Source organism: Leptinotarsa decemlineata, unplaced genomic scaffold, assembly GCF_025532065.1.
Source record: "Leptinotarsa decemlineata unplaced genomic scaffold, Ldec_3_MD MMD2_tig00026317_RagTag_RagTag, whole genome shotgun sequence".
NCBI lineage: Eukaryota > Metazoa > Arthropoda > Insecta > Coleoptera > Chrysomelidae > Leptinotarsa > Leptinotarsa decemlineata.
In genome coordinates this window covers 3373400-3387761 of record NW_027412686.1, presented here as the reverse complement: position 1 = coordinate 3387761, position 14362 = coordinate 3373400, and the positions used below count along the sequence as shown (strand labels likewise).

The window sequence follows — 14362 nt, the reverse complement described above, 5'->3', positions numbered from 1 at the left end:
AATAAGGTCCACAAGGGCTTTTATTGGAATTGAAGTTTCCAAAGCTTCCTTTATATACTTATGAATAAATATGAGATTGAAGGGAAGCCGACGTAAGAAATTAGATTTGAAATATTGTCATTTATTGACAAAGCTCACATAAAGTGAGTAATGTTGACTAGTGGGTTTTCGTCATCAAAATTCTGATTAATGCATGGGTACGATTTAGAATGAAAAAAATTGGAATACTCTTAATGATATTTGTTGTACTCTAGAGAAATAAAACGTCGTTGTATTATGAATCTGTTTCTGGATAGTTTTGAGATAATTGGTTAAATGAAAAATTTGCACTAGTATAGTGCAGATAGAATAGCACGCCCATTCGGAATTTACAACCCGTTATTTGAAGGAATGTATAAACACTACATGAAGATTTTTAAGATATTGTGCAAAAAGTAGTTATTATGTCTGACTGCTTCTCTTTCTTAACATTCTTCTTAACATTCAAACGAAACAAGGCCTGACAAAATTTATCATTTCTGGATTTAAAAAAAAAGTCGATAGACGATAGATGTTATTTTGTGATGAGTCGTTCAATAGATATAATTCTATATCTATCTATGTCACCTTTTTATTTTTAGAAATATAATCTGCCGTCCCTGACCACCTGGTAGTTTTATATTCATTTCAAAAATTTTCGAACAAACGATGATTATCATAATTTCAAGATGAGTATTATCCGAAGCTCTGTCTAGTTTATCCAAAAAAATGTCAAGAGGTTTATCATTCTTCCTGGTAATAATGAAGTGAGTCTCTTCTCGAATTGATTTCTTACTGATGTATCAATGTTTCTAAATTCTTGAAACGAATATAAACTTGCTAATTACCCAAAAACGACTAATCCGATTTCCAAAATTGGAAGTGTGTCGAATAAAAAATTGAAATATCAAAAAATTATGTACCCAAAAGAAAATGCAGGATAATCATCTGGATCCGAATGGAGAAAAATGTATTGGAGAAGGAGTTGAAAAAAAATATTGAATACTTGAGAAACGATCCTTTCTCTCCTTCATGTATAATTATGTTGTCGTCATCAGAATTTTCGTCGTAAGATATTTTTCACTTGTTCCAGCACGTCTTTCAATCCTGTGAACACTTCGCAAACGCGATTTTTGAGATAGCCTTAAGTTCTTTCAGAGATGCGCTATACTTGCGAGGATGGAGAATGCGGCATCAGTATTGTTTTTGGTCAAAAATTCACGAAAAAGCAATGGAGTGTAACCAGGTGCATTATTGTGGTGCACAATCCATGAATTAATTTTTCATAAAACCAAGCTTATTTTTCGGATTGCTCAGTATTCAATGTGCGGTGAGTCGTGCGATATACTGTTGACAGTGAGCATATAACATAAAACTATCAACGCTCTTGGAAGTGATTATGAAAAATTTGACGAAACAAGCAGAAGATGCAACAAGTCTACCACCGCAGCTGTGGTTGCGTCATTTACTTTACTTTCAAAAGAAAATCATGCATCGGCTCTATTTTTGGGTTGGGTACTTTGGGGTTGCAGTCAGGTTTTTAGGGCTATTCAAAGAAAACTTTCAAAGAAAGCTTTTGGTGGTACTTACCACCTTCCTCAGGACAACTGTAATATATTCATTATTCAATATGTTTTTATATCACAAACGGAACTACTTAATAACGTAAGATTTAGAAAGAAAATAAGTATTTCTCTAAAACATTCCTTTTTCGATGGAAGTGACTAACAGTGATATTAATTTTAAGGAGAAAAATTTTGATTGGAAGTTTTTTTTTTCTTTTTGAATAGCCCTCAAAACCTGACTACAACCCCAAAATACTGTTCTTCAAATCACGAATTATCCTGAATAAATGCAGAAGCAGAAGAATACTCACATTGCACATTGATTTCAAAATTTTAGCATTTCGACACTTTTTATTGTCATCATCAGGGAAACTCCAAAGGAAAAATATGTGTATTTATATATTGCTTGAGTTTTGATAAAACTATTTACGGAAGAAATTAATTATTACAGTTTATTGTATGATTTTCACTATAACTGCTACTTATTCTAGTTTCAATTTATGCTTGAGAAAGATATTGTATAGCGAAACAAGTGTCGCCGTTTTTGTAAAACCCTTTATAGTGAAAATCATACAATAAACTGTATTAATTAGTTTTAATTTGGATTTTCGTCAAGTATCTGCCAGTTCTATTCAAAAACTACTTACATTGTCGATGAGGTTGTATGCAAATGGTGGAAAAAATATAAAATATATGTACAAAAAAACATTATGGTAAAAGTTGACAATACAATATTTGTAAAAGATTGAAATAATATTACTATAAAACTCTCTTGAAACTTTCAGTCAATATTTAAGATAAGTTATTGATGTTGAAATTCAATACGATGCAGTAACTGAATAACGAGAATATTCGAACATTGAAGTTGATGGACCCTTGTTTTTTACATCAAGGTCAAAATTTCAACAGTGGTGCCAATCTATTCAATTGAGGAAACTCAAAAACCAGTTTCATAGAACACTAAGTTGAGATGTATCATACCACCCATTGGAAAAGAAATTAACATATATGTCCTGACTTTTTTTTGAATGAATATGAAGATATATTAGAATATGAATTTATGAATTTCATAATATGAAATACTTGGAATTAAATGAAATTGAAGATGAAATTTAAATATTTGTTAGAAATTTGACAAATCATTAGAAAGTTTTTGGACATTTCCTTGATTCAAGTGCGACAGGTAGGAGTATATTTCACTCAAATGGTTGATACATCACTAGACATCACTAGATGTCCGTACGGTACATAGCGACATCACTAGATGTCGGTATGTGCCGTACGGAGTAGACGTGTTTGTATGTAGAGCTGACAATTTATACATTTTATTAGAATCTGTGTGAAAAATAATCTGAATTTTCATAACAAAAGAAAAAAGGTGAAGTTTGTGAAAGATTTCGTAGAAGTACAATAAGTAAGTTGAATTCTATTATATCAAATGGCAAGCACAAGATCAATCAAAAAGGGCGATGATGAACTGTTCTCAACAATTAAATCATTAGTCACCAATGTGTGTAGCTCAGAAGTATTCATTAATACTTTGTGCAACTCTATTTCGAAAATTATAGTAGAAAAATTTGAAGGGGAAATTAATTCACTGAAAAAAGAAAATGAAAATCTTCACTCTTTACTGAAGAAACAAAGTGACACGATTAGTGCAATGATGAAAAACCAAGAAAAATTTGAACAATCTTTACATCGCAAAAATCTTCGAATATATGGAATGAAAGAATATAAAAATGAAAATTGTATGCAGAACGTTGTGGAAATAATTAACCATAAGATGGATTTGAATTTGACTGATTCTTGTATTGAAAGTTGCTATAGAGTAGGGAAATTCGTGAAAGATAAACATAGACCAATAATAGTTAAATTTTATAGTAGCTATCATAAAAATATGGTTTACAAAAATAAAAAACTCTTGAAGAAGACTGGTCTTGTTGTAAGAGAAGATCTAAGTTCGGAATAATTTAAATTGGCGAAAGCTGCTTCTTTAAAGGTTGGAAAATCTGGAAATGTTCGGACCAATTATGGAACCGTATTAATGAAGTTTATTAATCAAGAAACCTACCACAAAATTGATACCTTAGAAGATCTGGAAAGATTCTGATGGAAATTACTGATACTTCATTTTTTCGAAATTTATATGTATATTCAAGTAACACTTTATAATTGTTATGAACGCATTTTCCTTGACACACATTACATCTATAGACACAAAATAAATCATTTTCAAAATATGGCGGCCCTACATGTACAGTTGAGCTGCACCCACTTAAATTGTAGATAAGGATTTCAAAGTATTATCATTGTTTTTTTTCTTTTTTATTGTTTGGGAATTTGAACATGAACCGTGGATTTTTGCAAGTAGGTAGCTTAAATACTACATCCTTAATACCTTCGTTAAGGGATATTAAATTATTAGTTTCGGAGTATTCCTTTGATATTTTACTCATATGTGAATCTTGGCTCACAAGCAATATAAGTGATGATGATATCTCCATTGATGATTATAAGTTGTACAGATTGGATCGAGCTAATAGAGGTGAAGGGTTGTGTATTTTTCTGAAGGAAAAATATTCCAGTGAAAAAATTATTTTGCTTCAGACTTGCCATTCCAGTGAACAATTGTGGATTAAAGCAACTGTTCAGAAGAAGAAAATTGCATTTGGAGTGATATATAAGCCACCTAATTTTAATAATACAGATTTTATAGAGGAGTTTGAAGATGTTCTCGGTCTTATATATCCCACAGTAGATGGCATTATTTGTGGGGGAGATTTCGATATCAATTTTTTAGATTACGATAATAACAATACCGAAAAAATATTGTCAGTTATAGAGTGCTTTGATTTAGATCAAATTATAGATGCCCCAACAAGAATAACTACAACAACATCAACACGTTTAGATGTAATTATAACTAAAGCTGAATAAGTTCTTGACAAAGATATCATTGACACTAATGGAGTTTCAGGTCATATGCTCGTTTCCTGTGAAGTAAATATTAGGACTGATGAAGATAAGTTTAAAATTCATGAATTTAGGGATTTCAAATATTTCAATGAAGATGATTTCAAGACATGCTCCCTTGAAAACATCAAGAATAACTAAGAAGCGATCTTCTTGGCTAACTGGTACAATGAAAGAGATGATGTTAATAAGGGATAAAGCTTTCAGAAGATTCAAAAGAACTAAATCAGAAATTCATTTTCAGTTCTATAAGGACATGCGGAACGTCACAAATCAGGCGATTAAGAGAGAAAAGAAGGCATATTTTATTTCAGAGCTCAATAAAAAAACAACAAAGATCTCTGGGAAGCCATAAAATCTAATGAGTTCATACCAAATAAAATTAACAGCATTCCAGAGAATTTGAAGAATCCCTCGCACTTAAAAGATTTTTTTGTTTACTCAATTCCTATTAACGAACCTCTTTCTATACTGACAATAAATTGATAGAATTCAACTTTAGATTTCAAGAAGTACATGATATGTTCGTTTTTGAAACAATTTCTAATATAAAAACAAATGCAATGGGATATGATTTACTGAATATAAAACTCATAAAAATGTGCCGTCCACATATAATTCCATATGTAACACATATTGTGATTTTTTGTCTGAAAAATAATATTTTTCCCACGGTATGGAAGAAAGCAATTGTAAAAGTTGTTCCAAAATAAATATCCATCAGAATACAAAGACCTACGCGCCATTAGTTTATTACCAACTTTGTCAAAAGTTCTTGAAAGAGCTATTGAAGTTCAGTTGAAAGAACACATTGACAATTTCTCTATACTTCCAATAACTCAATCCGGATTTCGTAAAGGACATAGTTGTACAACTGGTTTGTTGCATATAGTGGACGATATTATAAGAGCACGTGACGAAAAAAATAATACAGTATTGATACTTCTTGATTTCAGTAGAGCATTCGATAATATTAACTTCGATTTAATGTTATTAATTCTTGGCTCTATAGGACTCTCTAAAAATGCTATATCACTAATCAGATCGTATCTCACCAACCGTCAATAAAAGGTTACCATAGAAGGAAACAGCTCACAATATTTGAAGTTGATATGTGGAGTGCCACAGGGCTCTATTTTGGGACCCCTTTTGTTTGCTATCTACACATCTCAACTTGCAAAATGTTTAAAATTTTGTAATATACATTTGTATGCAGACGATACCCAGTTGTATTATAGCTTCTCACCTGAAATGATAGATAATGCGTGTACTCAGATCAATAGTGACTTAAAATTATTTGTGAAAAATGCTTCTGATCACTGCTTAAATATAAATTGTAGTAAATCCAATGTTATTGTTTTCGGACCAAAAGGCCCTAGAAATGATATTTGCAAATCTGTGAAAGTAGTAGTGAATGATCATGTACTTGGGGTTGTTCCAGAAGCCAAAAGCCTGGGCATCATTTTAGATAAGGACTTGACATTTGAAAGCCAGGTTAATCAGTTTATTCGGCGTACATATTATTCACTCAAAATTATATATGGACACCGAAATTTCCTACCCATGAAGGTGAAGATGAATTTGTGCGAATCATTAGTTTTATCTATATTCAATTATGCTGATGTTTTGTATGGTCCATGTTTAACCAACCAATTCAAGAAAAAGATACAAAAAGTTCAGAATTCCTGCCTACGGTTAATTTTTGGTATAAGAAGAAGAGAAAGAATATCACATAAACTGAAGGATACCGGCTGGTTAAATATGAACGACAGGAGAGTGTTAGATGCTGCAACTTTGTTTCACAAAATAATTAATAGTAAAGTGCCGTCTTACTTACACCAGAAAATCACTTTTAGAACTGATGTGCATAATATTAATGTAAGGTATAAAGGCCGACTAACTCCGGCTTTCAGCTACCAGATCTGTGCAATTTATAATGACATTCTCGAGCCCATGAAACGAGATGACTTCAATCATTTTAATATAAATTTCAAACGATTTTTATTATCTTCAAACTATTAATGACCCAATAGCTACCTACCTGTTACAAATCTATAAATAGTCATAATATTTTAAGATATTTAAAAATTCTTTTTGTTTATTCCTTTGCGTACTAAGCGACATTTTTGAGGTTAGGAGGAAGAGCAATTGAATGATGAATTGTCAACATGTAAATTGAACTTGGCCTTTTGTCTTCTTATAATAAATGAACTGTACATGATTAATTTGATTTGAATGTATTAGAAGATAATAAAGACGGTATCATTATTATTTTTTTTTTCACCGTAGTGTGCGCTGGTCAGGCCCTATCCCCCGAAGCCCCGATACATTCGGGAGGGTGCGCCAGCATAATCAACCAATGACCACTCCCCACACCGTGGGGTAAGTGATCATTGGGTCCGAGAATCATGTGCCCTGAGCAAACGCAGTGAGCCAAGAATGACAGCCTTCTGCATCTGTGCGGCTAAGATTTCTGCCTTAGTGCGGCAAGCCGGTATGATTTTGAGATTCGAGAGTAGAGAAGACATCATTCCACCAAGGACTCCAATAATCAGAACGACCATCTTGACAGAGTGATCTGGATAGAGTCTAGAGAATTATTATTATTATTATTATATCAGTTTGTTTATGAGAGCATGAAGGTGATTGTGAGATGAAGGTCATCTTTGAAAATATACTTTGTGATAGTTTTGTTCAGTTGCTAGTATTTTTGTAGAATAGAAGTCCATACAATGACCTTCTTTATTTATGTGATTACCCAAACCACATCTTTCTGGTCTACAATCACTTTTATGAGATGTTTTTCTATCTTTTGATGATCTTGTTGTTTGTCCAATATATTCTCCATTTTAGTTGAAGCACGATATACAATAATTTAGGTCGGAAAGTTGAAGTATTGAAGTTTTTTCTATTGATTTGGTGAAGATAGATCCAATAGTTAAAACAGTCTTATTTGTAATTTTGATATTCTCAAAAGGTTTGAAAATTCTGACCAATCTGTAATATAAGGAAGAAAGGTGTAGAAAATATTATTATTATTATATTGGTTCAATTGTGATGAGTAATTAATATTTTGTGATTCATTATGATTGTGTGAGAAAATGAATAATATTTAAATGTTAGCTTCAATTTATTTCAATTCCCAGTATTTCATATTGTGAAATTCATAAATTTAAATTCTAATATATCTTCAATTTTAATCATCTGTCAATTTCTTTTCCATTGGGTGTTTTATGATACATCTCAACTAAGTGTTCTATGAAACTGGTTTTTGAGTTGTCTCAACTGAGAGGAATGGCACCACTAATAAAATTTTGACCTTGATGTAAAGAATGAGCTCTTGTAGTTTCCCTGATGATGACAATAAAAAGTATAGAAATATTGGAATAAATGTCCTAAAACTATTCTTTTGCATGCTGTTAGGTCAAATTATCACTACTGTAGGGCATCCCGAGACGTACACGGTTTTTTTCACGTTTCCTTCGTTTGTTGGTGTGCCTGGGCGTCAAGGGCGTTCGTCATCTTTAACGTCTTCACGGGCATTTTGGAAACGCGTATGAAACTTTTGTTTCACCGATAGCAGACTCAGCGTACTTCTTAGATAACATTTCATACACTTTCTCACAATTTCATATACTTACTCAAAATACAAACTCTTCGATTAGTTTTTTTCAACAAACCAAAATCGACAAACCCTTCAAATCACGTCCAACCTAAGCCGCTGCCATAGACAAAGTGAACAATGAATACAGCATATTTCAGAGGCGTGTACGAATATATCAACATTACTCTCCAAACCCGTGAAATCCAAAAATTCCCAATATTTTCTGAACATACATCATTTCAGATGTATAAGAATTGTCACCATGTAATTCATTAACATCGTTAATGGGGTGCTCATAAGGCAAATTCATTCGTGATTTCAATTCAAACTATTCGGAATATACTCACAAGGTAGGATCATCTAAGAACTCGGTATACGCCAAAGGAAACCATCCACTGCACTGTGTCCGCAAGTTCTCTCCGAACTGCCATCCCTTATTTCTGTCTCCTATGAGGGCAATGAGGTCGCCTTCCAAAAAACTGAGTTGATTTTCGCCACTCGACAGGTAGGCGTAAAGTGCACGTGCCAGTTGAGTGTCCCAAGCAGGGGGCGGAGGGACGGCCATCGATTTCGGTCTTCGGGTGGGTGTGTGTCCATCTTAAAAAGAAAAAAAATAATGAAGGTTTGAAGTTTTTTCAAATCGCACACTCTTCTATCAAAATATTGATGAATAGCGAACAGCCGGTAATTCGTACGGGTGCAATTCAGAGTTTTATTTCTGTCATGTAACTTTCATAGCTTTTTATAACCGTCGTAACTTCTGAACGAGAAGTCTGATTCGAATAATTCTGAGAGAAATTTAAGGTAGATTATGAAACAATTCACTTTCTGATCTCAATGGGGCTTTCAATTGCCTAACATAACCTATTGCTGTCAAAATTGTACTAATATGATATTCGTGGATTTATACACAACTAGTTGGTGGATTTCTTCGTGTCTAGAAAACAATATAAGAGTATCTATTGAAACCACCTTTTCATCACCAGAACAAAATGCTGACTCTCGACGTGCGATTTGATAACCAAAATAGCATTATCAGGATACTAAAATAGTTTTCAGTCAATGTTAATGAGTCCCCGAGCTACCTAGTCAGCAACATGGATATTCGTAGTCCGTCATCCATTGTAACGTTGCGGTATCATCCAAATTTCAACAAGATAAATTTTCCCATAAAAAAGTATTTGGTCGACGTAGGGTTCGACCTTTCAATTGTGATTCGGGCACATTATCACCTGCGCCAAGTCGCCGCTAAATATTTAATTTTCGGAGTGATATGTGGCCTTATAATTGACTGATCAGTTTCGAGTAGGTGATGTATAACTACTTTATGAATGTCTCCAACACATCAACAAGGTTTGTAGTACTTGTCATTGAAATTTTCATCAGAAAAAACAAAATTTCATTTCACGATTCTTCAGATTTCAAAATTATCCAGGATAAGCTGATGTTATCTCTATATTTCTAACGGAATCATTTATGTTGATGGGTTTTGAGAATTTAAGTATTTATGATCAAGTGGAATGTAACGATGTCTGATACATGGGAAATAATTCCAATATTGGAAATAGACATTCGCCTCAAAATGGGATTCTTGATTTATTATTTTATGAACCACAAATTCTCTCTTGTGAATTCTACATTTCATCATTTTCTATACCATGAAATATGTTATATTCTTTCCCCACTGGAACCATAACTGAATGAATAACATTATCATAAAACTGGTAACGATTTGAAGTCGAATCAAAATGAAAAATGTAGACATGGGAGTAGATTATATTATTTTCTACAAGAAGGGAATATTTCTATAATACAGGCTATACTTCAATTATTTCAACATATGTTTCAAGAAATTAAAATTCAGTGGAGGTTCATGGATTTTTTCAGGTTTTCAACCTTCCTTAGTATGTAGAGAGAGTTCTTATTAGTCATAAATATGTGTAAACTGAAAAGTTGAATCATCTTTCCTATTGTACACTTGCGAAGAAATGTACGGTAATCTCTTTGAGATCGCCTTGGTCGTAGTTCATATTCGAATTTCCATATTCAGCTTCTTGTTTCAGCAATGTCAACTAGGTACATTCCATATTCACAAGGTTGATAAACATATAATTTGTTACTCGACAAGAAAATGAGCATTAACTCTTTGGGTTTTCTGTTTTTTTTTTCAGATTCCTGATTATTTGAATATAACACCGATACTTTCATGTCGTACCTATAATGAATTGATATTTCACCGACTTTTTTCATGTAAACAAGGTAAATTGAAAACACAATCGTTCAATTTCTCATGTGAAATGAAATCTCAATTCTTTTGAAAGTTTTGAATTCTTCTGGGTAACTCGTCATAAATTGTAGAAAAAGCGGGAACATGGAGTGAGATATCAGTTTTTTGAAGGCTATTATTTTAAAAATTTGTTAGACTTTGAATGAGTGGATAACATAATATCAACAATACCTTCCTATCAATGGATTATACCTGATCATCATTAAAGAAACGGAAAGTTGTAGGTTTTGACGGATGGTAGAATATTATGTGTTGTTTTTCCGGGTGTTCATCCGTTGTGTACTATTCGATAGTCGACGTTTCGCCATCATCTCAGATGGCATTATCAAGACGAGTTACTGCTTCGCTCCGAGAGGTGTAACTGATGTTAGGTTCTTCTTGTGGTGTTTTTATATAGTTTCGCTTGCGTACGTTGTATGGATTTGTTACCTGTTTTTCCATCTATATATATATATATATATATATATATATATATATATATATATATATATACATCGGAAAAGTCTACGGATATTTTTATAACATACAAAATATCATAAAATTAAATGCATGAGGTCCTTTAATTTCGATTAAATTGGTACACTCGACCACCCTGTGGATTTCTATGGGTTGAACAAAGCCTGGAAAAATGGTAACTAATCTTTTATCAAGTTTTTTACAAACTGTAAGTTTTCGGCTAAAATGAATAATCTGAAAGTGTCGAGTTTGTACATTCTATGCAGTTCTTGCTCAGCAATTAAACTGGAAATATTGTGCTTTAACATGGAACGCCATCACTTACCATTGGCTGAGATGAATAGAGCTGTAGGGCTTCTTCAAGGTGGCATGCGACAAAATGATGTAGCTCTTCGTTTGGGGGTCTCCCAAAGTGTTATCAGTCGATTGTGGCGGCGTTTCCGTGAAACTGGCAGTCCAGCCGAACAACATCCAGGGCGAGGACGCGCTACAACTGCAGTTCAAGACCGATTTTTGGTCTTAACCGCAAGAAGACAACCGACAATCTCAGCACCTGAGTTGGTTAACGTGTTGCAGCAGACGCATCAGGTAACCATTGGTCGTGATACTATGAGAAATCGACTGCATGAAGCAGATATCCACAACAGAAGGCCACTTAGATGTCCACCTTTGTCGAGAGGCAATCGCGGTAGAAGATTAGAGTGGTGTCAAGAACATCAAAACTGGGATGCAAATGATTGGGCCACAGTTTTGTTTACAGACGAATCCAGATTTGGATTTCATCCAGATTCTCGTCGAGTAAGACTGTGGACACGACCTGGAAATAATGAACGTTTGAGACACGTCCAGGTAGTCCACACATACAGAGGTGGTACAGTAATGCTATGGGGCGGAATCATGATCGGCGGCAGAACCGATCTCGTTTTTCTAAATCGCTCCCTCACAGCTCGACAGTACCTCGACACCATTCTTCTACCTATCGTCCGTCCGTTTGCTGGTGCTGTTGGTGAAAACTTCCACCTAATGCACGATGATGCTCGTTCACATGTCGCGCGTCTAGTGACTGACTGGCTCACCAACGAAGGAGTTGATGTATTGCCATGGCCAGCACATCCAGCATGTGTGGGACATGCTTCAACGAAGAATTACTCCGCATATGGGGAACATTCACAGAACGTTTCAATTGAGAGAGCTTTTAATCGCTGAATGGACAAATGTACCTCAACAAGACATTGACAATCTCATTTTGTCGATGCACGATAGATGTAGGGCTGTAATAAACCAGCGTGGAGGCCATACTTTGTAGTTATTGCAATTTTTTTTGTATTATGATTTTTTTTCGGGGTGCCAAAGAAGAGTCATATTTTTTTTAGTTTTGCTTATATGCGCACTCAGTATTTTTGATCATTTAATAAATTTTGTTGTGAGTTACATTCGTTTAATAATCACCCGTCAACTTTTTTTCCCTAAAGCGATCTAAAAAAAATTATTGCCATTTTTTAAAATATCCCCATATATATATATATATATATATATATATATATATATATATATATATATATATATATATATATATATATATATATATATATATATATATGAACATTGATACGAATTGAATTTTTCAAAAATTGCTATTCATTGGACACTTCCAATGTGGTCACTTCCACTCTTATGATGTATGTTTCAAATGTCCTCACGAGGGGATTTTGCAAGAGACAGGTTTCGAAATTGAAAAAAAACCTGTACGACACTTCAAACTGTTACAAAGAACAGATATCATGAAGTTAAAATTTTTGCAGGTTCAGTAGTTCAAGAAATTCTGTTTGGTATGACTTCAAGTTAGTCTTCAGAGCATTCTTTCTGTCCTGCATCTATCGCAAAACATAATCGATATTGTTAGCTAAGTTTCATAAACTATTTTCTGTTTATGAGTTGAACGAGGTTCTTTTTTATTTCATAGATTTCATCTTCATGAAGGGATTCGCCATTGCTACCACTATCTTAGGTGTTTCTCAGGAAAAAATTTGTTCAAACATTTCATCAACAACCCGTTTTTGTCAATTGATGTGATCTATGGAAAATAAAAAAATGCCGTCTTTGGTCGTTAATCGCCAGCGAATATGAATGCTTGAACAGTATCACTAAATTTCCATGTTGTATGGCAATAATTCTTTTCAGGGGGGAAAATCTTGATTCATCGCATTCTTGACGCTTTACTTGAAATTTCAAGTAAAAATGGAATTGATATGAGGCAGCAGTTCCTAAAGCAGCTGGGCAGAAGAGATCATTTTCACCAGCTCGATCGGCAGCCGGGCGGTTACACGTGGGTGCTTCGTTCACTTAGTCAATCGGCCGGTGTGTGAGTCGGTAGTTCAAACCCAACCCGTGTCAGGAATCACACATTGAAAGGTAATATCTCGTTAGTTCTCAGCTAGTAAAATTTCGACGATAGATGGTTAACGGAAAAAACTCATTTTAAACATATATTAAACATTCAGCTGAACTTCCATACTTCCACGAATCTAAAGTCCGCTGTAAAGGACGCATACCACCGATCCTGATGATAATTTGAATTCAAGGACTAGAAATTTTCACGCTGATTCTCTGTATATTTATATTTATTTCATGAATTTGAAGAGAGGTAATAAACTTATTTTTTTCAAAGTTATTTTTCGAATTCCATAAGAAATAATTTCTTGGAGTGCCAGATCAATTTCATCAACCGATCTGTTCATCACTTATAATGAAGGAGAACCATTATCAGACCCGGTGTAAAAAGAAGGAGGCAAAGCGCCAACTAACTTCATATTAGAAGGGCCAGCAGCTTGGGAGCAATTTATTGCCGACCTCTTCACTATTAATTCAGATGGTGGAGATGCCAGCAAAGAGCTGGCAGCAGAGGGCATTTGATACGTCAGGCCATCGCTAGCCACGGTATCGTCTAGCTTAGATGAAGCTGTAGGGATGGCGGTAGTAGTCATTTCCAACTTGGATTCATCCTCACCCGGTGTGATATTCTCGTCAATTGCACATAGATTTGAAGTGATGTCCGATAGGGAGTTACCTTGTTCTCCTTTCTGCCTTTCCTCCATAGGCGGCACTGCATCCATTCCAGTCATTCATGAGCTGGCTTTCAAAGTTGAGGCTGTACCGCTCTGGTTCCCCGCAAAGAGACCTGTTAGAGAATTCCTCTTTGCGGCATTCCTTGCTTCGGCCAGAAGCGAGACGTATAGCGGTATACCACGCTTGTAACGACTCTGGTCTTCGGTTAGTTCAGTGACATTTTCCATATACGATAAAAATGGTTTTTGCTGGCGTGGTAAATACCTCTATGGTCGCCAGGCATTTCATAACCACTCCTTCCTCTCCGGGTATGCGAACCTGCAGCTCATTGTGGTACGTCTCGGGTTGGACCCTTTTTTCATGCATCCTGATCTCCCGTATGTTTCGGGGTAT

The 14362-nt window shown here is 34.4% G+C and overlaps 1 protein-coding gene across 4 annotated transcripts in view; it reads right to left on the bottom strand.

The window, feature by feature from the left end:
* IRSp53 (Insulin receptor substrate 53 kDa) overlaps nt 1-14362 on the bottom strand; it is a 507262-nt gene that overhangs the window by 35411 nt on the left and 457489 nt on the right. For all 4 annotated transcript variants that reach the window (XM_074181873.1, XM_074181874.1, XM_074181876.1 and 1 more), the window contains one exon: nt 8508-8757. In XM_074181873.1, coding sequence (XP_074037974.1) covers nt 8508-8757 — 250 coding nt within the window. The remainder of the gene's footprint in view (nt 1-8507; nt 8758-14362) is intronic.